Raw genomic sequence first — 24350 nt, forward strand, 5'->3', positions numbered from 1 at the left:
ATGGATGTGTGACCTATCCTTCACCTCCTGAACACCAACCCATTATACACACCGACACACACACACCTACACAGAAACACATACCCCCAGACACAGAAACACACACCGACAAATACATAATGACAAAGAAACCCACACCTACACCCACATAATGGAACAGAAACGACACACACACAAGGAACAGGAATGAACTGGCTGAGCGCTGCTTCATGCTACTACTGAACCAAGAGTGAAACGGCCCCAAAGTTAAATCATCAAACTACATCACCCAGAACCCATCTTCCACCTTCCCTCCATTGAGCAGCTGGTCTGGGACATGTTCCCACATGGTGCCATTGTTTCTTGAGCTTATTAAACTATGTTTAGTTTTACGTTTTTCATTTACATTTCTGCATTTTATAATATATCATATTATGCATCTTGTTAAATTTCCCACCCATTTCTTTAACGTTTTTTTTATATTTATCTTTAATTCCTTTCAGATTCCTGTATTTTCTGCTGTGAGACCATCTCCCTCATTCCCTGTCTGGGATTAAAAGAACATCTTATTTTATCTAGCCAGTAGTTGCCTCTACGGCAGCACAAACAGGTGTGGCGATGATTACACAGCAGAACAAACAAAAACCTTTTTTCCATTTCCACACATTTTGATCCAGCACTAGCTAGCTAGCAGCGCTCAGCTAACAGGAGTGAAGTGCTTCAAAATATTTGTCCTCAAACTCAGGGCTCCAAACGTTTCGGTTTGCTAATGATTTTTATTACATATACCAGTCCGAGCAAGTATACTTTTCTTCTTTTAATTTCTTCTAGTTTTGTTTTGGAGGTTTGATGACCAGTCCTTTGATGAGAACCAGAGGACATCAGCGTTCAGTAGGGGGCGGAGTCTACCAACAGCCGACGTGGCCGGGTAGGGGGGGGAGGAGTTAAACACTTACTGTGGTTCTTGTTGAGCATGTCATCCGAGGTGTCCTGTGGAATAAGAGACATGGGAGGAAACAGCCAAAGAGATACTGGTGTTACTGGAGGTCAGCCACAGAGAGAGAGCGAGACAGAGAACGAGAGAGAGAGAGAGACCAGCAGACACTGGCCTCCACGCGGTGGCCATTTTGGATCAACGCGAGTCGAACCATCCGAGCCAACTGTAATTCCGGGCTTCCCGTCACTAAAAGGGACTTTTTGATTTGGGGGGGGGGGGGTTTTGACGTTGCCATGGCGACGGCGGCTCCCGTCTCTCTTGCCGTGGCTGACCCCGAACGTGGTGTCGGACCGAGCGACCCCTCCCCCCACGCGGCGTGCTGTACTTACGTTCCCCGTCGCTGGTCTCCGGCTCGCTCGCGTCCTTGCTCTTGTAGAACGGAAACTTTCGTGAAAAAAGGTTCTTTTTACGCTTGTCATTGAGTGACTGCTGGTGGTGGGGGGGAGGGGGAGGCAGTGAGGGAGGGGCGGGGGGAGGGGAGGGAAGGGGGAGACAAACATGAGGTGGAGATGGAAGACAATGAAGTAAGGACCACCACCCCCCATGAGAGAAGTCAAGGTAGAAGGACGGAGGTCACACGTAGAATACCAGAGTAGATCCAACCTCTACTAGATCACTCCTTTCCCTTTTGAACAGGGTTGACCATGTCTTAATTTATTAACTATCATCACCATAATCTCCAATGCAGAGTCACACACAGAGAGATATCTGATAAAAAAAATCTTCCAAAGGGGCTTCTGTTACAAAACTACAGTTGCAATGTCCTTGTAGTTAAATTAGCCCTCATCTGGGCAGGTACCAGTCCTCAGAGTCAAACCTGAGGACCAGTAGAGTCCAGCAATGGTCAAGCCCTCTCGTCTAACATCTAAACACTGAGTGGCTCTGACCTACGAGGAGCGCTCAGATGGCTGTACAGATGGAGCAGGCCTGCAAGAGGGCCCTACAGCGAGGTGTGAGGGGAGTACGGGTGGGTGAGGGGGGGGGGAGGCAGGTAGGAGGAGCCCTGGTGAGAGGTGGAGGTTTAGGAAGTGCTCCTCCCTCAGGGTGGAGCAGGAGCAGGAGGAGGTGGGGATGGGTGATGACGTGCAGGTGGCATGCAGAGACCAGGGGAGAACCTGGACTTAGGTTAGGATGCATGGGGAGTAGGAGGAACCCGGGTTGAGGTTCTGTTGGATGGGGAGTAGGAGGAACCTGGGTTGAGGTTCTGTTGGATGGGGAGTAGGAGGAACCTGGGTTGAGGTTCTTTAGGCAGGAGACACAGGTTGGAGGCTATGTGTTGAAGGTCTTCACTGCAAGTTCTATAAGTAAACTTCCTGTCACATCAGATCTATGATTAATAACTCAACTCTAAAAAAAATATCTGTCTGGAACCTAACTTGGCTAAAAGAGGGGATAGATAGTGTGGGGGCAGAGTGATTGCCTTCCAGCTGTCTCCAGGTTTGAACCACAATGACAAGGATTTTTCACACCGAATCATATCTGACGTTTCTATTCTTAACACTTAACTTGGTTTCAAATAAAAAGTTATAATAATAGGGAGATGAGTCGGAACAAGAAAGAGAGGGAAGGGGGGAGGTCAGTGAGGAGGGTCACGGGAGGTGTGGGGGTGCACAGGGGTCGTTCAGGGATCAGGAGCAGACAGTCAGACGTCAATGGCAAGCGTTATCGAGGGGGGAGGGGTGTCACTCATGCATGTTTTGGTGTCCCCTCGGAGTGGCCTGTTAGGGGGGGGGGGGCGCAGCGCAGAGTGGCGACGGCGGTGGTCTGGCGACGAGGGTTACGAGAGGACGAGGTGCGCCACCTGGTGGCGGTTTGAACGCACGCAGGGAGCGAAGACGCTGCTGGACACGGGTTATGACGAAGAAAACGTACAAGAGAGGAAGGGGGGGGTGAGGGGTAAGAAGACGATCCACACACCATGCTGTTGATCTGCTGGGACGACTGCCCCCTGCTGGAGGGCAGGGGCAGTTCAGTCCACTTCAGAATTAACGAGGGTAGATTGAAAACTGGTTTGGTATAATTACAAATATGGTTGGATCTTTCCGTTATCTTGATTTTTGGCATTGCATCAATACAAATATATATATACCGTCACTGTAAAGCAATAGAATAATAATCATTTAACCATTTAAACACTATAAAACTATACATATACAGAGCACTGTTTTCTACAGCTGTCTAGATCTACAACTTTTACAACTGCAACATAATACCATCTACACACAGGGCAGGAAACCGGTTCTTACCCACGGTTCTAGAATGTGATACAGGTGTTCTAGAGTCTGGACTGTGTTCTAGAGTCTGGACTGTGTTCTAGAGTCTGGACTGTGTTCTAGAGTCTGGACTGTGTTCTAGAGTCTGGACTGTGTTCTAGAGTCTGACTGTGTTCTAGAGTCTGGACTGTGTTCTAGAGTCTGGACTGTGTTCTAGAGTCTGGAGTGTGTCCTAGAGTCTGGAGTGTGTCCTAGAGTCTGGAGTGTGTCCTAGAGTCTGGAGTGTGTCCTAGAGTCTGGAGTGTGTCCTAGAGTCTTGACTGTGTTCTAGAGTCTGGAGTGTGTCCTAGAGTCTGGAGTGTGTCCTAGAGTCTTGACTGTGTTCTAGAGTCTGGACTGTGTTCTAGAGTCTGGACTGTGTTCTAGAGTCTGGAGTGTGTCCTAGAGTCTTGACTGTGTTCTAGAGTCTGGACTGTGTTCTAGCTTACCAGAAGGTTCTGGACGGGAGGTTCTGGACTCACCCCTCGGTCTCTGGACTTGGCGTTGAACTTGACCGTTTTGAGTCGCGCTCTCTCCTTCTTCTCCACCCTGGGCACACAACAGAGAGTGTGAGACTGTTTGCGTGGTACAGTGTGTGTGTTACATTTTGTGTGTGTGTTACAGTGTGTGTGTGTATGTGTGTTACAGAGTGTGTGTGTGTGTGTGAGTTACAGAATGTTTGTGTGTGTGTGTGTGTGTGTGAGTTACAGTGTGTTTGTGTGTGTGTGTGTGTGAGTTACAGTGTGTGTGTGAGTTACAGTGTGTGTGTGTGTGAGTTACAGTGTGTGTGTGTGTGTGTGTGTGTGTGTGTGTGTGTGTGTGTGTGTGTGTGTGTGTGTGTGTGTGTGTGTGTGTGTGTTAGTGTGTTTGTGTGTGTGTGAGTTAGTGTGTTTGTGTGTGTGTGAGTTACAGTGTGTGTGTGTGAGTTACAGTGTGTGTGTGTGAGTTACAGTGTGTGTGTGTGAGTTACAGTGTGTGTGTGTGTGTGTGTGTGTGTGTGTGTGTGTGTGTGTGTGTGTGTGTGTGTGTGTGTGTGTGTGTGTGTGTGTGTGTGTGTGTGTGTGTGTGTGTGTGTTACAGTGTGTGTGTGTGTGAGTTACAGTGTGTGTATGTGTGTCTGTGTGTCTCTCTCACCGTCTCTTGCTGGGGATGACCCCCACCTCCTCCGCCTCCCCCTGGGGGGTGAGCTGCCGTGCTTGCCACCACTCATCGTCCGAGGCGTTGACCACGTGGAGGATGTCCCCGAACTTAAAGTTCAGCCCCTGGCTGGGCAGCCCCGAGTCCTTGGTCTTATCGTAGTCAAACAGCGCCCTGCACAGAGAGACAAACACACACCATGTCAAGCACACACAGGCAAACACACAGGCAGACACAAACACACACACAAACCGACAAACATACAGGCAGACACACAAACAGACACACACACACAAACCGACACAAGCATACAGGCAGACACACAAACAGACACACACAGGCACAGAGAAACACAGGCACACAAAAAAACAGAGACAGAAAGCCAGACACACAGACACAATGTTCACCGGACGGAGGCTCTGGCCCTCAGACAGCAGCGGTGGTGCTGGTACCTGACGTAGAGGGTCCTCTTCTGGCTGGTTCTGAGCGAGCCCGACCCTGAGCTGATACTGCTGCTCATCATCTGCTCCCGCAGGTCATGGATCTTGGCCTCGAAGCGGCTGTACTCTGGAGACACAATGACAAGGTGTACGGGTGAATGAGGACCAGGTGTGTACAGGTGTATGTGGACCAGGTGTGTACAGGTGTATGAGGACCAGGTGTGTACAGGTGTATGGGGACCAGGTGTATGAGGAGAGGACTAGGTGTGTACAGGTGTATGAGGATCAGGTGTATGGGGACCAGGTGTATGAGGAGAGGACTAGGTGTGTACAGGTGTATGAGGATCAGGTGTGGGGGACCAGGTGTATGAGGACTAGGTGTTTGAGGACAAGGTGTGACCAGGTGTGTGAGGACCAGGTGTTTGAGGACAAGGTGTGTGAGGACCAGGTGTATGAGGACAAGGTGTGACCAGGTGTGTGAGGACCAGGTGTATGAGGACCAGGAGTGTACAGGTGTATGAGGACCAGGCGTATGAGGACCAGGTGTGTACAGGTGTTTGAGGACAAGGTGTGGGGGACCAGGTGTATGAGGACCAGGTGTATGAGGGCCAGGTGTTTGAGGACAAGGTGTGTGAGGACCAGGTGTGTACATGTGTTTGAGAAGCCGGGGGGTACAGGTGTATAGGCGGGATGTGTGCTGAGATGTAGGCGGTGTGTAAGGGGCCCAGGTAGGGGGACCTACCCTCCGGTCGGTAATGGGCCACAATGGTGACGGTCTGTCCGGCGTTCTTCAGCGCGGCGGCCGCCTGCTCGTGAGTGGCGCTGCGCAGGTCCACCCCATTCACCTGGAGACAGTGTATGTTACAGTGTGTACTTTAGTGTATTAGTGTCTGTTAGTCTATTAGTGTATTATCTATAAAGGCCTAATAGATTGTGTATTAGGGCTGCTCGATCATGGGAAAAATCCTAATCCCGATTATTTTGGTCAATATTGAAATCACGATTATTCAAACGATTATTTTTGAGTCATGTTGTATTTATTCAGCATGTCTCTCCCAAAAAACAGAAAATGCTCCAAGCTAAAATAAATTACAGATATGTAATATAAATTGTATGAATCGATCATGTTAATTTTGTGATCGTTTGACGCTAAAATCAAAATCAAAATCGATTAATCGCCCAGCCCTAGTGTGTCTTAGTGTCTATCAGACTGTGTATCACTGTGTCTTAGTGTCTATCAGATTGTGTCTTAGTGTCTATCAGACTGTGTATTAGTGTGTACAAGTGTCTATCAGATTGTGTATCAGTGTGTGTTAGTGTGTATAAATGTCTATCAGATTGTGTAATAGTGTGTATAAGTGTCTATCAGACTGTCTATCAGTGTGTCTTAGTGTCTATCAGACTGTATCAGTGAGTGTCTATCAGATTGTGTATTAGTGTGTATTAGTGTCTATCAGACTGTGTATCAGTGAGGGTCTATCAGACTGTATCAGTGAGGGTCTATCAGACTGTATCAGTGTGTCTTAGGGTCTATCAGACTGTATCAGTGGGGCCCATCAGATCGTGTTGCGCTGTGCTCAGTGCTTACAGACACCAGGCGGTCTCCTCTCCTCAGTTCCCCGCTCAGGTCGGCCGGCCCTCCAGCCAGGATGAAGGAGATGAAGATGCCCTCTCCGTCCTCTCCCCCTACGATGTTGAAGCCCAGCCCCGTCGCCCCCCGGTGGAGGACCACCTTCCTGGGCTCCCTATTGGTCAGGACGACACCGCCCAGCTGTCCGTCATCTGGACTATAGGCCAGAGACTCAATCACCTTGATCTCTCTGCATACCCGTCATCATGATACTAGCATGTCACAAATCAATCATTTGGTCTATTCTCCATCCCCCTTTCATTAATCTGTCGTATTATCTGACCATGTGCAGGTGGTGTTTTGGTGTAATGCCGTGGTTGACACACTAGAGTGTGCTGTGGCTGCACACAGACACACACCTATCCCCTTTTAACCACTCAGTGCTAAGTGCTGGCTGACAGCAGAGAGACCGGCACAGAGAAATAGAGAGACAGTCAGGTAAGGGCGTTTGTCCACTGGTACAGCTATCTAACCTCCTTCTATCTATCATCCATCCATCCAGCCATCATTCCATCTATTACCCCTTCATCATCCATCCATCATTCAACCATCATCCTTGTATCCATCTATCATCTCTTCATCTACCATTCCCTCCATCAACCATCCGTCAGTCATCCATCCATCTCTGTCTCTCTCTGCAGTCCCTGACTGACGGATGACATTGGGCTCACCTGGTTACATCATCGTCTCCCAGCATGCTCTTGGGTGTGGGGGAGTAGCGTCCCGAGGGGGCTGGAGGCGGGGGCTGACCCAGGAGGGCGGGGGGGCTGATATGGTTCTCCATGTGTGTGGAGTAGGCTGGGGGGGGGGGGGGGGGGGAAAGAGAGAGAGAGAGAGAGAGAGAGAGAGAGAGAGAGAGAGAGAGAGAGAGAGAGAGAGAGAGAGAGAGAGAGAGAGAGAGAGAGAGAGAGAGAGAGAGAGAGAGAGAGAGAGAGAGAGAGAGAGAGAGAGAGAGAGAGAGAGAGAGAGAGAGAGAGAGAGAGAGAGAGAGAGAGAGAGGATAGACAGAAGGAAAGAGAGAGAGCGGAAAAGGGATAGAACGTCAGAAAGAGGCACAGAGAGCAAGAGAGAGGGACATGCATATAGAAAGAGAGGAGAGAGAGATTGATCAGAGGGAGCAGGTCAATCATTGTACAGAACAACATCAAAGTGCCTCCATAGTTATTGGTGAGATCCTGAGTGCTCTTGGAGTGGTGTCCGGTATCCTGACCGGGCCCGTGGCCCTCCAACCCGTGTTTCAGACTAATACCAGTCTGCTTGTCTTCACTCTGAGCCCTGTGATTGGGTTGAAACACCGCAGGGAGCGCTAAGTCCTGTCCCCGGTGGACGCCCTGATTACCGGGAGGTCGTTGGAAAACCAGCCAACCGGAGTTGGGATCTAAATCTCCTGACCTCCTGAATGACCCATATAAACGACTTTCAATACCAGCGCTAATTAACAGCAACATGCTTGCCTTCATTTATGTTAACGTTGCTACTAATCATTTTGGATATATAGATATCATTTTGGTATTTTTCTCAAAGTGTCGGGTATCTCTTTAATTTGGACTGTACTTTCTGCCTGGCCACCCACCAAGGTCTCCATTACTGGAAAAACAGTGGCTGCTCTAAAGGCTGTTTCCACAGGCCTGGGGAAGCCGAGGTCCACTTACAGTTGGTGATGTCGGGCGGGGCGAACGTCTCGTTCATGAACACGCTGTGGGGCTTGGCCACCTTCAGGTAGACCACGTCCGGGGTGTTCTTCAGGGCTGTGACCGCGTGCTCGTGGGTCACCTCCTCCAGGAAGGCGCCGTTCACCTGGGGACCAGAGCGGAGGGATTCAATACATGTCTCTTAAAATCTTAGTGTAAGAGGACATACAGAATTATACTGTACACATTATACATTTCACATATTCCATTTTATAGATGGATGCATACCCAGTTAAGAGGAGAGGAAGTACATTCCTTTCCCTACAGACAGGAAGTATACACCATTTTCTTAAAGACCTTACTAACAGGAAGTACATACTCAACCATCCCTTACAGACAGGAAGAACCACATCAACGTTCCAATATAGACAGGAAGTACACCATCTCCCTTCCTTTCCAGACAGGAAATGCACGCTCAGCCTTCCCCTTACAGACAGGAAGTACACCATCCCCCTTCCCTTCCAGACAGGAAGAAGAGACTCACCGCTAGGAGTTTGTCTCCGATCTGCAGACGGCCGTCTTTATGCGCGGCCCCGCCCTCGATGATCTTGGTGACGTAGATGCTGTTGTCCCCCGGGATGTGCTGGTTCCCCACTCCCCCTGCTATACTGAACCCCAGACCTGGGAGAAACCAAGTCCCAAGAGGGGGGTGTGGAACACATTAGCTCAGACACGGCAGGCTCCATCTCCACAGGACCCAAACAAACAGTAGCTGTTTGAACCTCGAGACGAAGCTAGTAATAACATCATTAACAATTTAACATCAGGATAAAGTGCGGAGAAAAAAGGCTCTGAAGCATATTTTATCATGTTTCCTTGGAAACCGGGGCTTTGTTCTTTCGTCTGGGTGTCTTAGGTGAATATTCAGAAGGCCCAGAGGGATTTTGTTCTAGCGTCTTGGCAGAGGCAGAGATCGCTCACTGTACGCTGATTAGAAGTTTCTAGACGCTGCTCTCTGTGCCAACTCGGGCCAATCAGCTGTAAGATGACATCACGGCTCGCTTCATCAAGTGCATAAGAAGAGCACTGGAGACTAAATTTCCTTAAACCACTTCATATAATAGGGTGATCTCAGGGCATATACTGGGGAGGTATACTAACAATCAGTACATAACCAGTTTGTATGCACTGGGTGTTAGTATACATCCGAGGATGTATAATAGCTAGTTTCAGCGTATATTCTAGGTAGATTAAGGGTATATATTAAGTATTTTAAGGGTTGATTATCAGTAACAACTAGGTAGTTTATGGGCATATAATAGGGTATAAATTGGGATATAGGATATATATACATAAAGGTAGTCTAGGGGAATAAACGAGGTAGTTTCACGGTCCATAGCCAGGTGAAGCAGGGCGGCGGGGGTACCTTTGGGGCCCTTCACCAGCTTCAGCTCCATCAGTTTGTCCGACTGGGGCTTCCTGCGGCGGACGTAGAGCGGGACCAGCGAGCCGGCCTCCTTCAGCGCCTCCACCGCGCGGCTGTGCGTCACGTCGCACACGTTCACGTCGTTCACGCGCAGGATCACATCGTTGACCCTGAGACAACACACACACACACACACACACACACACACACACACACAATCCCGTTAGCACTGAGACACGACGCACGCGGGCGCTTACCCATCATGCCCTGCACTTGAATCTAAGGTACTTGTACTTGGGCACTTGGCACTCCAGCTAGGATTGCATTCATCTCTGGATTATTGACATGCTATCGTTCCAAGCTAATTCCAGGACGCACACATAAAATAGGTATTCCATTAGCATGAGGGGGAAATCCATTAGGTCTCATTACCTTACAGCACACACACACTGGTTCTCCTCAGGTTGCTAATAGCTGTTTTTGTGTGGTTTTACGCGAGTGGGTGGTTGTATGTGTGTGTGTGTGTGTGACTGTGTGTGACTGTATGTGTGGGGGGTCTACGGGAGCACCTGTCCAGGTGAACAGCCTTGTGCTGACCAGGAACACACTGTCTGTCAGTACCTGGATCAGGTGTAGCGAACTGACTGCTCATTAATAACCCAGAGAGATATCAGCTCCATAGCAACGCCCCGGCAACACACTCCCCTGATGACCAACAACACTCCAAATTGGAAAACAGGGTATATAGCAGAAAATACTTAAAAAAATAGTAAAAAACAGGCATTACTCTTAACTTTCAGTAGAACATTAATTTCAACAGGCCATCATTTGTACAGATGGTGACCCACTTTAATTCCAATGATTTCTACCAGGTGCTTGAACAAACCAGCTTAGCGAAGACACTTTCACAAATATGTGTGTGCGTGTGCGTGTGTGTGTGTGTGTGTGTGTGTGTGAGAGTGAGTGAGCTCACCTGAGCCGCCCGTCCTGGGCCGCCGCTCCTCCAGGGATCACCTTGGTGATGAAGATGCTGGGGTCCTCCCCTATGTGGGGATTATCCGTCCCTCCAGCAATGCTGAAGCCCAGCCCAGAGTTACCCTGCAGACAGCACCGTCCCACAGGGTTAGACTGGCCCTCAGAACCACTGAGAAACCTTCAGAACCTGACACGCGTAACCTCTGTCCCTCAGACACACGTAAAACCACACGGCCCCTCAGAACCACATAGAACCGTGAAAACCACATAGAACTCTGCTAAACCACACGGTCCCCCAGAACCCCCCCCCCACACACACACACACACACACACACACACCTAGCCATCAGACAGAGCTGTTTTGTTGTATGCACTGTCTTGATAAAAAACAACACTAAATTAGGTCAAAATGGAATAAAAAATAATCATAACCTCACTTCTAGCATAATCTGAAGAATAAACACCTCAGGCGGATTATAAAACAAACACAAAAATGGCTCTAGTGTATATTAAGTGTGCGTGTTGGAGCCCCGTGCGTGTGCGTGCGTGTGCGTGTGTGCGTGCATATGGCTGCGCATGACAGCAGAACATGGTTTAGTGCGGAGGATAAAACAGCAGGTCCTAGTGCGGCAGTCTCACGGCGCGCTGAAGGGCTCAGTAAATCATCATGCATCCTGCACACATCTCATCCCCGCGCTCAAACTACTGATCAAAGCCCTGAATCTTCTTTGACAACATGTTGAGAGAGGTGTTCTTCCAGGAGCGGGGGTCCAGGTTACCCAACACAACGGTGCAGTACAGCAGCAAAGGAGCAGAGGTCTATTCTGAACACGCCTGCAGTGATTGCTCTCCCTCTGTGGCGTGTGTTTTCAACGGGAACTGATAGCCAAAGCCGTATTCTGGGCTTTAACCCCACTCTATACCACCAGTACATAGCCCTCGGATGGCCTACGACTGGTCCAAATATCTGGGTTGGTCAGATTGTTGGTAAATGGGGATCAGGGTAACCCCAGTCCGGTCCCACTTAAACCTAAGGGCTAGCCACGGGACGTGAACGGCCCGAGCAGGCGTGAACCAAAGATGACGGCGAGACTGCCCTCGTGTACTGGTCATATGGCGACCTGGCGTAGGGCGCACACCTCAGACATTTCAACGCTCCCGAGGCAGAGTGCACACACTGAGCCCACACGCCATCGCCACACCCTGACGGCGACTATAAATCCCGCTTTAGCTTTCCAGCTGTACTCCTGTGTGCTGGTGTGTGGGCGGCTCGCACCGGCTGGTTAACATTGAGGGTACTGACCCTCGGTATGACCCTGGGGGGGGGGGGGGGGTCCTGTTTATCATGGACCCTTGTTCTTACAGTAGCAGCACAGCAAAGGAGCGTCTGGTAACACTGGCTACGGTAGAGTGTGACCAGGAGTTTGCCGTTGCTCAGGACCTCAGATGCGACGCCATCAGTGATGGCGCCAGCAGTGATTCTTTTTGTCGTTCTTTGCAGTACTCACTCTTTCCAACGTTATCTCCTCGTATTCATAATCCGCTTCTGTTCCGTTCACCTGGAAGACAAGACAACAAACCCTGTCCAAACCTGTCCAGCATGAACACCAAAATACATGACACACACACACACACACACACACACACACACACACACACACACACACACACACACACACACACACACACACACACACACACACACACACACACACACACACACACACACACACACACACACACACACACACTCCTCTCTGGTCCGGCCCCAGCAGACTTTCAGAGCATGAACCAGTAGAGCCGACTACATGCTGTCAGAACTGAATGTCCCGCCGGGAGGGCTCCAGAGACCTGGTGCCGTAGCGGCGCCAGGCCCGGTGGACTGGGGACCAGCTGGGCTTCATGTTCCTAGGGACCGGGGGCACGACCAGGCCAACAGCTGGTGGCTTGGAGGTCTGCCCTGCGTGTGTGTTTGTATTTTTGTGTTGTATATATGCTAATGTGTTTGTGTTGTATGTACGCATATGTGTGTGTGTGTGTGACCGTGTGTGTGTGTGTGTCTGTGTCTTTTTGTGTGTGTGTCCAGACTGCAGCAGAGAGTGTGTCCCCACACTGAGAGTGACCAGATTAATGGCGGCCCCCCCACCCCTCCCCAAGACCCCTGGGAAATATAATCAGCCAGGGAGGAGAGGGGGGTGCATCTGTCTTCTCCAGGGGACTGGGGGCTGTCCACACACACTGATTTACAGAGGAAGGGTCTGCACACACACACACACACACACACGCGCTCGCACTGATATGCCGAATGCACACACACATAAAGGGATGATTAATATCTAGGGGTGTGTGTGTGTGTGTTTGTGCGCGTGCGTGCGTGTGTGTTTGAATGAGATATGTATCTGTGTCGGAGGTGTGTATATGTATGTACTCACGTATGGAGGCGTGTCCAGGCTGTCCGTGTTCACCACGACGGGGGGAGGGTTAGCCTACACACACGCACACACACACACACACACACACACACACACACACACATATACACACACACAGTTACAAAACATCTCCTACTGTATCCCATCACTATCGTCTTCATCAACATCCTCATCCTCAGGATGTCCTGGCTGTAGGATGCGGCTGCGGGACTTACGGTCGTCATGGAGAACAGAGGATGGAGGACCGGGAAGAACGGAAGCAGGAGCTTAACTGGAGACCCCGAGATGGGAACGGCCCATCGCACCGAGAAGCTCTCTCTCTGTGTCTCTACCCTCCCTCTCTCACTTTATGTATCTCTCTCTCTCTCTCTCTCTCTCCGTCTGTGTGTCTCTCTACCCTCCCTCTCTCTCACTTTATGTATCTCTCTCTCTCTCTCTCCGTCTGTGTGTCTCTCTACCCTCCCTCTCTCACTTTATGTATCTCTCTCTCTCTCTCTCTCCGTCTGTGTGTCTCTCTACCCTCCCTCTCTCTCAATATATGTATCTCTCTCTCCTCCCTCTTTATCTCTCTACCCTCCCTTTCTCTCACTTTATGTATTTCTCTATCTCTCTCTCTGTCCGTGTCCCTCTCCCACTAAATATAAAAATAAAATCAAAACAACATAAACAACTCATATCCAATAACACAACAGCAAATCATGTTGTAGTGGGTGGACATTTTCTGCTTTTCACAGGTTAATGTTCGGCTATCGGCTAATCATGTTTAAAGATATTACGTTCTCATAATCTATCGGCTTCACCTACATCACATTCATATATTTCTATATATTGTTTCCTGTGTTAAACTTAAATGGGCCTCTATTTTACCCCCTGGCGTGATTAAAACAGCCAATATCAGCCATTTCCAAATGGACCCATCATAAGTGGGAGTGTCCACCTAGATGTATGATGCATGGATCAGACTTCCCAGTAGACTGCACCAACTGGTAGATAGATCTATCCTTCTAGCAAGTGCTGGTAAATTAGGAGTTTTTAATAGGACTAGATGAACCCAGAGGCCGGGACCTGGAACACGTCTTCTGACCCTTCAGCACAGCAGTAAGCACTGCATTGTAGTGATGGACTGGTGGCGTGTTGTAATGTTATATTGTGCCATTCGACCCAGTCGGACCAGTGGAGGAGATGGATGGAGGGATGGGATTAGTCTCTCTCTCCCTCTCTCTCTCTCTCTCTCTCTCTCTTCTTTCCTTCTCTCTCATACTCTCTCTTGGTCTCTCTCTAAAACAATAGCAGCATGATGATATGGACGTTTAAGGACAGGGAGAGGAGCAGATACGTTGGGAGAGGAGAGAAGAGGGAGAGGAGAGCAGAGGAGACAAGGTGAGGAGGGCAGAGTTCAGGCATAGAAGGGTGTAGGGGAGAGGAGAGACAGGAGCAGGGAAGGAGAGGAGGAGAGAGGGGCAGAGACCAGTAAAACACGAGCAATGGAAGAAAACAGTCAAAGAGAGTCTTAGAAAGGAATGAGCAATGGAGGTGCAGAGGGAATAATGAAGAAGAAGAGGGAAGAGAAGATAGTGGTCCAGGATATGATAAGAGAGAAGGGGAAAATAGAGGAGCGAAAGACATGGACAAGAGGGGAGAAAGAAGAGAAGGAAGGGAGACGAGAAGGGAGAGAGAAGATAGGAGCACCGGAGGGGAGAAAAGAGTAGATGTGACAATAGAGGATGAGAGGAGTGGAGAGAGGAGCAGGAGGCGAAGAGAGAGGAGGAGGAGAGAGGAGCAGGAGGCGAAGAGAGAGGAGGAGGAGAGAGGAGCAGGAGGCGAAGAGAGAGGAGGAGGAGAGAGGAGCAGGAGGCGAAGAGAGAGGAGGAGGAGAGAGGAGGAGCGGTGAGACAGGAGGGCAGGCGGTGAGGACGTCGTGCAGACGAGCGGTGGTGCCGATGAGGAGGAGGTGAACCTGAGGTGGCTGATGGGTGCTGCTCTCTGCCGGGACGGGCGACACGGGGACCACAGGGATTATGGGGGATGGGGGCAGGGCTCCCTCTGCCTGCTGAACAACCGCAGGGCCACCGGGTCAGAGGTCACACACATGGCAACACACAGCAACAGTCACAGTGGATGAGCGAGTGGATGGATGGATGGATGGATGGATGGAGGGGTGTGTGTGTGTGTGTGTGTGTGTGTGTGTGTGTGTGTGTGTGTGTGTGTGTGTGTGTGTGTGTGTGTGTGTGTGTGTGTGTGTGTGTGTGTGTGTGTGTGTGTGTGTGTGTGTGTGTGTGTGTGTGTGTGTGTGTCTACTTGCACGAGTGTGTGTGAGCATGTTAGTGTGTGTACATTCAGGTTCTGGTTTCTACTCCATCTGCTGTGGCCGTTCCACCCCTCCCAGGAGAGAGAGCGAGACTGACAGCCTGTGATCGACCAGCACTGCCTCAGATGATTGACAGCTTGTATGAACCAATATGAACAGTCCCTTATTAAATCCCTCCCCCTAGTCACTAGACGAGATTAGGTTTTTTGGTCTTTAATAAACGTCTGCCTTGTGTGTTAATGCCATTGGGACTGAGGGTGGTCTGTGTGGTGGGGTAATTTGGCAGATGCCCTTTTTGTTTTTATCTGTTGAAAGGTCTTTCTCTCTCCCGCTCTCTCCCTCTCTTTCCCTCTAAGTGATGACATCACAGCCCGTCAGCTCCGACCTCCAGAAGGTCAAAGGGGTTTTAAAACGTTGTGTTCTCAACGTCATGGCGATATCAGGCCATACCCATGTGTGATGTCACACATCTGCAGCAACAATCCTGTCATGTCCATCAATGGACTACATCAAGTAATTTGTAACACTAGCATGATGTTTAGCACTAGCATGATGTTTAGCACTAGCATCGTGTTCAGAACCAGCATCGTGTTCAGAACCAGCATCGTGTTCAGAACCAGCATCGTGTTCAGAACCAGCATCGTGTTCAGAACCAGCATCGTGTTCAGAACCAGCATCGTGTTCAGCACTAGCATTGTCTTCAGAACTAGCATCGTGTTAAGTTCTAGAATCGTGTTCAGAACTAACATGGTGTTTAGCACTAGCATCGTGTTCAGAAACAGCATCGTGTTCAGAACCAGCATCGTGTTCAGAACCAGCATCGTGTTCAGAACCAGCATCGTGTTCAGCACTAGCATCGTGTTCAGCACTAGCATCGTGTTCAGCACCAGCATCGTGTTCAGCACTAGCATTGTGTTCAGAACTAACATCGTGTTCAGCACTAGCATTGTCTTCAGAGCTAGCATCGTGTTAAGCTCTAGAATCGTGTTCAGAACTAACATGGTGTTTAGCACACGCCACATGTTCAGCACTAGCATTGTGTTCAGAACTAGCATCTCTTTCAGAACGTTCATGGTATTCAGATCTAGCATGGTGTTTAGCACAAGTATCCTGTTTAGCACTTGCAAAGTATTCAGCACTAACATGGTTTTTAGCACTAGCATCCTGTTGAGCACTAGTATCCTGTTTAGCACTAGCAAAGAATTCAGCACTAACGTGGTGTTAAGCACTAGCATAGATTTCTTACATTCTTAATGTGTTGAGTTCCCCATTTAAAACATTTGAGTAATTAATTCATAAAGTTAATTAATTCATAAAGTTGAATTAAATTCTTTTGGAAGTCAGACGCTTGCTGCTTGTAGGCAGTGAACTTGACAAGCAAAACGAGCGACACAAAGACAAACATCCATAGTCCATCCCAACGATCAATACATTGTTAACAGCAGCGGTCAAACTGGGACCTTTCCCACTCCAACCTATGTTACACAAGCAGAGGAGGTGGAGGAGAACCCCCCACCACCCCATCCACCAAGCCCCACGCACACCAACACAATCAACAGCCCCTCCACCATCTCCATCTCCACAAAGCTCGACATCCACACCCAACAAGCTTCATCTCCACCACCTCCATCAACGTCTCCATTGATCTTACCTCCAACCATCCATAGAAAACTAAACTCTGCTAAAATGAGGCCAGCCTGATCGACGGTATTGATCCAGCAGGCCTAGTTCTGGACACTGCTCACAAAGCTTTAATTATGCATGCAACGACTACAATACAACGCCACCACAACCACTCGAACAGACAATCGCATTGGAATCGTCCACTGAGTTGCCAAGATTTTTGGAGTTGACAATATCGCATTTGGCTAAATATTAAATACATTTGCTAAACTGATATTATATTTATGGGAGAAATGTTTCTCTGACGAGGCACGCTTGTGTACAACATGCGCATGGACGTATAGCGTACACTCATGTATACCATGCTAACATAGTCACACACGTCTGATTCATATTGACTCCATGATCAGAACTGCGACTGTTGACCACCGACCATCCCTCCTTTCAGACCACGCCACCCACACCACTCTGTGACCCCAGGCAAAGGACACCCCATATCAGTTTCCTTCTGGAACATTTCCTCACCAGTCAGTAGCGCTCAACAGTACAGCTCCCGTTCCTCAATCAGACACTAATGGCGCTTAATGGACGCCATCTATGACCACCGTACCTTACAGCACATACACTTCTCAGCATGGGCCGCCCCTCCATACTCGGTGCCAGTTGAGCCAAACAAGCTCCAATCACGCGACAAACACCTCAACCATCGCCGAGAACTACAAACGTGTTGTGGAACACTCGATCGATCGCCTGCACCCCAAACTCCCGACCAAATACCCCCTCCGCCCGACCGGATACCTCCAGGTAGGGGGGCTCCAAGGGGGGTACAGGTACCTTGTTCAGATTAAAGGGCACCCAGGGGATGATGGGTCTGCTGGCCCCCTGCGAGGGGCGGTTGCCCTTGGCCGTGCTCTTCGTCGGGCTCCTCTTCACGCTGTCCCGCAGGGTGAGGAAGCGGCTGCGGGCGCGGCAGGACGCCGGCAGCGTGCTGGCCGTGAAGCTGGACAGCGAGGCCTGGACCGGGGGCTGCAGGGTCTGGGTCTGGCTCTTGGTCGGACTCTGGTTCTGGAGCTGGGAGTTCTGGCGGGTCACCGGTTGGTGATGTTGTATTGGCTGCTGCTGTTGTTGTTGTTGCTTCTGTTGTTGCTGCTGCTGCTGCTGCTGCTGCTGCTGCTGCTGCTGCTGCTGTTGTTGCTTCTGTTGCTGCTGTTGTTGCTGCTGCTGCTGCTGCTGCTGCTGCTGCTGCTGTTGCTGTTGCTGTTGCTGTTGTTGGTGAAGTTGGATGGCGTGCTGCCGCTGGAGCGGGTGGAGGTGGGCAAGGGACTCCTGCAGGTCGATGTTGACCTGGGCTTGGCCGTTGGGTTTGACCGGCGCTTGCTGGCTCCCACCGTTGGCCGTCTTGAGGCCAAAGTCCGGCCTTGGGTGGTACGCCGTCATACTCTCTCCGGTGGAGTCCCAGAAGAACGAGGAAGATGAAGATGAGGCGGAGAAGGTACAGAGGACTCCGGTGGAGGGAGGAGGAGAGACGAGAACACTCTCCGTCCGTCAGTCTCCGTCCTGCAGAATAGTTTCCCCTCTCAGACGCCAGACGGAAACAAGAGCCAAAGTGTCTCCCTGCACTCCAGCCTCGATGCCTCCCGCTGACCATGTAGAATGGATCCTCTCTCTCTCTCCCCTCCCTCTCTCTTTTGTTGCTCTGTCTCTCTCTCTCTGACCCCCCCCCCCCCCCATTATCTCCTCTCCCTCTCGTGCCAATTAACAGGAGCGTCAGCTCAGGGGGGTGGGGGGGGGCTCGTCACACAGCATGAATAATCAATACAACACACACACACACACACACACACACACACACACACACACACACACACACACACACACACACCTTGGTCAGATTGCGACAGTCATAAAGTCACAACGCAAAGAGGACTCGCTCTTTTGCGAGACGGTTGGTGAACTAGTTTTTGGTCAATTAGTCTCACAGACCAGACTTTAGATTGTATCTAGAGGCAGACAGGGGACGAGCTCAGATCTGGCTTCACTTTCTTTCTGAATCGTGTTTCTTTCGACCGATAGTTTGTCTGGAGGCGGGGCTCTGTCAGCTGGTTAATGGAGCTAGCTGGAGTACTGTTAACTGTTTATTGTTTGCAGAAGCAAACAGTAAAAAAAGCTTCTGATAGGGTCATCATGTCGACACGGGCCCACTGTAGAAGACCACTTCTCACAGTCACCTTCTGATAGCTTCATCCACTCTCCCCAATGCGTTTTCCTCAATAGAAAGGCAACGTGCAGCTTTGGTTTCTTTAGCCTCTTTGCCGTCTTTCCCCTCTAGCTCTGCCGTAACATAGTAGGACCGCTGGGGCCGAGATAACGCCTTCCTAAGTGACCACTTAGGAAGTGGGTCTTTGTTGGCAAACTGCTGATCACAACACTAACCCGGGTCGCTTGCAGCAACCCGGATTTGATTCAACCCTGCAGCTCTATGCTACAGATGGTTCTCTGCTTCAACACACCCATCTCTCTTCAGCGTCCCGTCCATGAAGGTACCAAGAAAATAAAAAACGGTAGCGGAGTTTTGTTGTGGAGTCCACTCTGTATTCTTTAAGGGAGCCAACATCGTACACTCACATGCCCAACAAGCATATTTCATCCGTAAGTCCGACTTTAACTGCTTCTGGTCTACAGGGCAGACGTCGTAAGACCACGGTGACAAACGATTCCACACCGAGTGATACCTCAGCTCGCCCTACGCCCCACTAATTAACGTCCAAGTGATTCATGCAAGGGCAAATGTGGCCCATAACAACCTACATGGTGATGTTTCCATGACAACTAGCACCATTTGGTTTTGGACTGTGGAGGTGTGATAAGAGGATGGAAGGTCTAGTGTGGTGGCGGCGGGGCATGGCACCAAAGGGGAGGGGCTTAGACAGGAAGCTGCTGACTCTGGGCAATGTCGATCAAGTCTGAATGAGAACAGGAATGGTCCACAGAATATATCAGGACACAGACAAACAGGAAAACCTATTTATTGGTACTATTTTGGGGTTGCTTTGTATATTCTAGTATTGCTTACAAAGTAAAGAAAGCACCATGGTAAAAATGGATCTATAATAAATACAGGATATATATTATCAATTGTAATGGCCTCATCTCCAATCTGTAATTCGAATATCAAGGTACACAACTTTAGCCCTAGATCTACTCTAAAGGCAACTCCAACAACCAGCAGTCTAGGAATTGCCTATTCACCAAGTGTTAGGGTTAAAAGTCAATGAGATGCATGAGAAAACAACAGTCAACTACTTATAGAACAGTACATATTGTAGTTGTATTCTTGTTCGGTAGATTCCACACTACGACCTTCCGTTCTTAAGAAACCGTTCTAACGGAATGAGAAATTCATCCTGCGGTTTAATTTTGGATAAGAAGCATACTAAATTAAGGAGAGAATATGAGATGGATTAGGGATTAATGTCTGAACTCTGCCTCTGTGCTTCCACAGCACCACCTACAGGACAGCTTTAGAATGACACACCTACATGCAGTGGCCTCAGCAATAAGAAAACCCAAAGGAAAATGTGACAAATTAAATGCAAGAATAAATGTATATAGAATTAAATTCCTTTTAAATTATATATGCAAGGAAATCTGATTGTAAACATGAGCTGTAAAACCTAGGTTTAACTATAACTGGTCATACATGGGACCAGTTTGAGACCATACACACAATATATATTCTTCCTCTGTGAAGTTTGAATCAAACCGAGACCATGGTGCGCCAACATGCATTGTGTTTTATCCACTGTCTTTAAACTGTTGTTTTAATTTACCCCAGCAGTACAGCTCTCCAGTCAGCCGTGTTGACGTTGAATGGGTTTGTATGAACACAGGCTGGCGTGAGGCTTTGGGTCTGTTCTAGAAACGTGGAATTCAATTGGAGACACTGTAGCTACTGCTTTTATATATAGATGAGAGAAAGAGACAGAGTATTTTCTGTCTCTGCCACGTCCGTGGAGGACGTAAATACGGAGGGTAGTCAGGAGTCAGGAGCCAGGGGTTGCTAGGCAACGGCGGGGAAGGCTTCTGCTACTGCAGGGGTTGGTCACATCTGCCCTGAACACTGTGTCGTGCACACAGGTATCTTCCCTCACACCCCCCCCCCCCCCCCCCCTCCCAGAACTCCTGAACCACAGCTGTCAAGACCCTCTACAGGCTGGTCCTGGTACACACATACACCCACTCACCCCACCAGCACCTGGTCCATCCCATAATACCGTAGACCAAACCCCCACACCAGTCATGACGCTACTCTATACGTCATCTCCAATACAGACAGTCATAGCTTCTACAGTGATGCATCACATCACAAAAACGAAACCTCTAGGACACAGAGTGATGTGTGACATCATATGTGCAGACCACCACACAAGCAAGGAATGCAGGACATCACAACTGCAGAGCCCTAGGATGTGTGACATTGCAAACACACCACCATTACAATCATTGAGATGTGTGACCAATTAGGATGTATGACCCAACAAACACAGTCTACAATAACACAGAGAGATCTGTGACATCACAAGCCCAGTCTAGGATGCAATCAACAAAAATACAGATCAGCTGCAACCACTACACCACAAACATAACACCACCACATACACACAACATGACGAAACCAAATAAACACTAAATTACAACACCACATAAACACAACACTAAGTTAGGAAAACATAACACCACATACACACCACCACCAAATACACACACAACATGACAGATCACCATATAAACACTAAATGCCACAACACACGCACACAATATAACACCACATAAACACACTGTGACAACATCATATACCCAAAACAACATATTAATACAACGGCAAATAAACACAACAACAACAACAACATAACACCCCGTAAACACAGTATGACATATCAAATCAACAGCGCCTCCTCCTCAGGTCTACCAGAACCTTCTACCCATCCCACAAAAGAACCAACACACACACACACAGCAGGGTGCCCACGACTCCCCCGGCCAGAACCCCTCACGTGCGCGCCTCTCGTGCACGCGGCACGAAGCAAGGCGCGCTCGTGTCTCCTTCACACACATGCGTGACGCAGACGTGTGCCCGGGACACGACCGGCTCAACTTCCACAGATTCCTCCACATGAGTGCCGCCTGTGAGCGGTGGTCCTGCAGCTCCACACACACACACAGCGTTGTCATGCACACTCATCATGGCTCAGCTATTCCCATTCCCGTTCCCTGGGTCTATCCCCCCCCCCACCCCCACCCCCTGCTGGCGGAGGGTGCAGCAGACCTACCAGGAGCCGCCGGTGCAGGGTCTTTGTACGTCGCAGTGTGCCCATAATGCGACGGCCCATCTTTTTAGCGTACCACACGGAGCTGAGCATGCTGCTTGTTGCTGCTGCAGAGACGCCAGCTAGCTCCCCTCTAGTAGCACAAACACCAGCAGCACGGGGGGGGAGATCTCTCTCTCTCTCTCTCTCTCTCTCTCTCTCTCTCTCTCTCTCTCTCTCTCTCTCTCTCTCTCTCTCTCTCTCTCTCTCTCTCTCTCTCTCTCTCTCTCTCTCTCTCTCTCTCTCTCTCTCTCTCTCTCTCTCTCTCTCTCTCTCTCTCTCTCTCAGGAGCGAGAGACACAAAGAGACTGGACGAGTCAGAGAGAAGGCGACTGATGGAGAAGCTAGAGAGAAGACGATGGAGAATGCAGAGAGTGAAGACTGAACGCAACAGAGAGATGGAGGGCAACAGCGAGACAGAGAAGATGGAGAGAGCAACAGTGAGAGATATGGAGAGAGCAACAGTGAGAGAGATGGAGAGAGCAACAGTGAGAGAGCTGGAGAAAGCAACAGTGAGAGAGATGGAGAGAGCAACAGTGAGAGAGATGGAGAGAGCAACAGTGAGAGAGAGAGAGAGGATGGAGAGCGCAACAGAGAGAGACAAACAGACAGAGAGGCAGCCTTATACTAGGCGTGATGCGAGTGACACTGCAGTGGAACCAGAGTGAAACTGGAGTCACAACAGGTAAGGGACAGAGTGAAACTAGAGTGAGAGCGCCCCCCTGCAGTTTGTCTACGACACACACGCAGACACAGGCGCCCTCTCTCCTACTCCGTTTCCAGACAAGTCATGCAGCTGTTAACATGAGGCAGCAAGAGAACAGCCATGAAAAGAGCTGACCTCATGCTGCTCGGTGCGTGTGTCTCTCTATTCTATTCTTAACAGCATCTTAACCCCCCCCCCTCCAAAGTCACTATGGAACCGCTCTCGTCCAATCACAAGGCAGCCCTGTGTTTTAGTGAGGAGTCACTTCCCGGTCTCGGGACACTTCCTCCTACTGGAATCCAGGAGTCACTAAATATATTCTGGGACAGGAGAATGAGGTGGGTGATTGAGAGAGTGAGAGAGTGAGAGAGAGAGGGAGAGAGATGGTGAGACAGACAGACGGAGAGATAGAAAGATTGGAGGAAGAGATCAACAGTGAGAAAATGGGGGCGGGAGGAAGAAAAAGACTGCCTAGATCCTTATGGTGTGATCCAGATGCCTCGGACACCAGCCTTCCAAGTTGCATGTGTGATGTCATTTCCGGTCTCGGAGCACTTATAGCGTTCCCGTTTGTGTAATGAAATTGGCTAGTCATTGTTTATTTTTTGCTACATAAGGCTCTTCAGCAAAACAGCACGAAAAACAAACACAACTTTACATTGTATTACCCGCACAGCAAGACCTTGCAATGCATACATTGGTGACCAGAATAAAGTAACAATGTAATCAAATGTGTAAGAGCATTTAAAATCGACATTAAAATGACGCGGTACAAATACAAAGAAGATAAATCTCTTTACGGGCACAGCCATTGTTGTGGAGAGCGTCATCCCTGCACTCAGTATTCTCTCAGAATCCCGAGAGATAAAAACAAAAAAGGGGGCGTGCCGCAAGAAAGCTGGGAGATTTCCCGACTTCCGACTCGGAAGGCTGGCGTCCGAGGCATCTGGATCACAGCATTGGGTCATTTTCTAGAGGTGCTGGCCCTCCCCACACCCCTTTTTCAAAAACGGCACACCACTGCCTATCGATCACCCCCTGGACAATGTACGAACAATATGCTCAAAGCGCCATGGAAGTACATTCGCATTTCAGCAGTTTAAAGTCGCTAAAAAACAATAACGTTATTGATGAAAGTTACCGATATCTATATAACCGTGACGGCAGTGTGAGCGTTCATTATTGTCCAATAACATCCCCCTTGGAGGGGTGTTATTAACACATAATACAATGCTGACATAGCCAACATGTCAGGGGATTACAGAGACCATCATTGATGAAGAAAGTACATTACACTGCTGCGATGGTTTCAATAAGACACTGCTTCTGCCAAAGACTTCTGGTTTAACAATGACAAAACTAGGCCAGAACAAGTCAACGCCAAGACACAGAAAAACACATATGACCTGAATCTCAAAACAAGAACCAGATGCAACGGTACTGGTTTG

The 24350-nt window shown here is 49.4% G+C and overlaps 1 protein-coding gene across 30 annotated transcripts in view; it reads right to left on the reverse strand.

The window, feature by feature from the left end:
• dlg1b (discs large MAGUK scaffold protein 1b) overlaps nucleotides 1-24350 on the reverse strand; it is a 63255-nt gene that overhangs the window by 4505 nt on the left and 34400 nt on the right. For 5 of the 30 annotated variants that reach the window (XM_060059225.1, XM_060059232.1, XM_060059242.1 and 2 more), the window contains 14 exons: nucleotides 14857-14949; nucleotides 12900-12953; nucleotides 11976-12026; nucleotides 10466-10590; nucleotides 9493-9662; nucleotides 8611-8747; nucleotides 8088-8232; nucleotides 7107-7233; nucleotides 6394-6592; nucleotides 5548-5650; nucleotides 4818-4932; nucleotides 4363-4539; nucleotides 3678-3777; nucleotides 1306-1405 (listed from right to left, as the gene is read on the reverse strand). In XM_060059225.1, the coding sequence (XP_059915208.1) occupies nucleotides 1306-1405; nucleotides 3678-3777; nucleotides 4363-4539; nucleotides 4818-4932; nucleotides 5548-5650; nucleotides 6394-6592; nucleotides 7107-7233; nucleotides 8088-8232; nucleotides 8611-8747; nucleotides 9493-9662; nucleotides 10466-10590; nucleotides 11976-12026; nucleotides 12900-12953; nucleotides 14857-14949 (1696 nt within the window). Of the gene's footprint in view, nucleotides 1-935; nucleotides 970-1305; nucleotides 1406-3677; nucleotides 3778-4362; nucleotides 4540-4817; nucleotides 4933-5547; nucleotides 5651-6393; nucleotides 6593-7106; nucleotides 7234-8087; nucleotides 8233-8610; nucleotides 8748-9492; nucleotides 9663-10465; nucleotides 10591-11975; nucleotides 12027-12899; nucleotides 12954-13114; nucleotides 14355-14856; nucleotides 14950-17664; nucleotides 18547-22160; nucleotides 22309-24350 lie in introns of those variants that run through there. The other 25 variants (XM_060059227.1, XM_060059243.1, XM_060059235.1 and 22 more) reach the window with 18 other exon arrangements.

This window comes from Gadus macrocephalus, chromosome 8 (genome assembly GCF_031168955.1).
Source record: "Gadus macrocephalus chromosome 8, ASM3116895v1".
Lineage (NCBI taxonomy): Eukaryota > Metazoa > Chordata > Actinopteri > Gadiformes > Gadidae > Gadus > Gadus macrocephalus.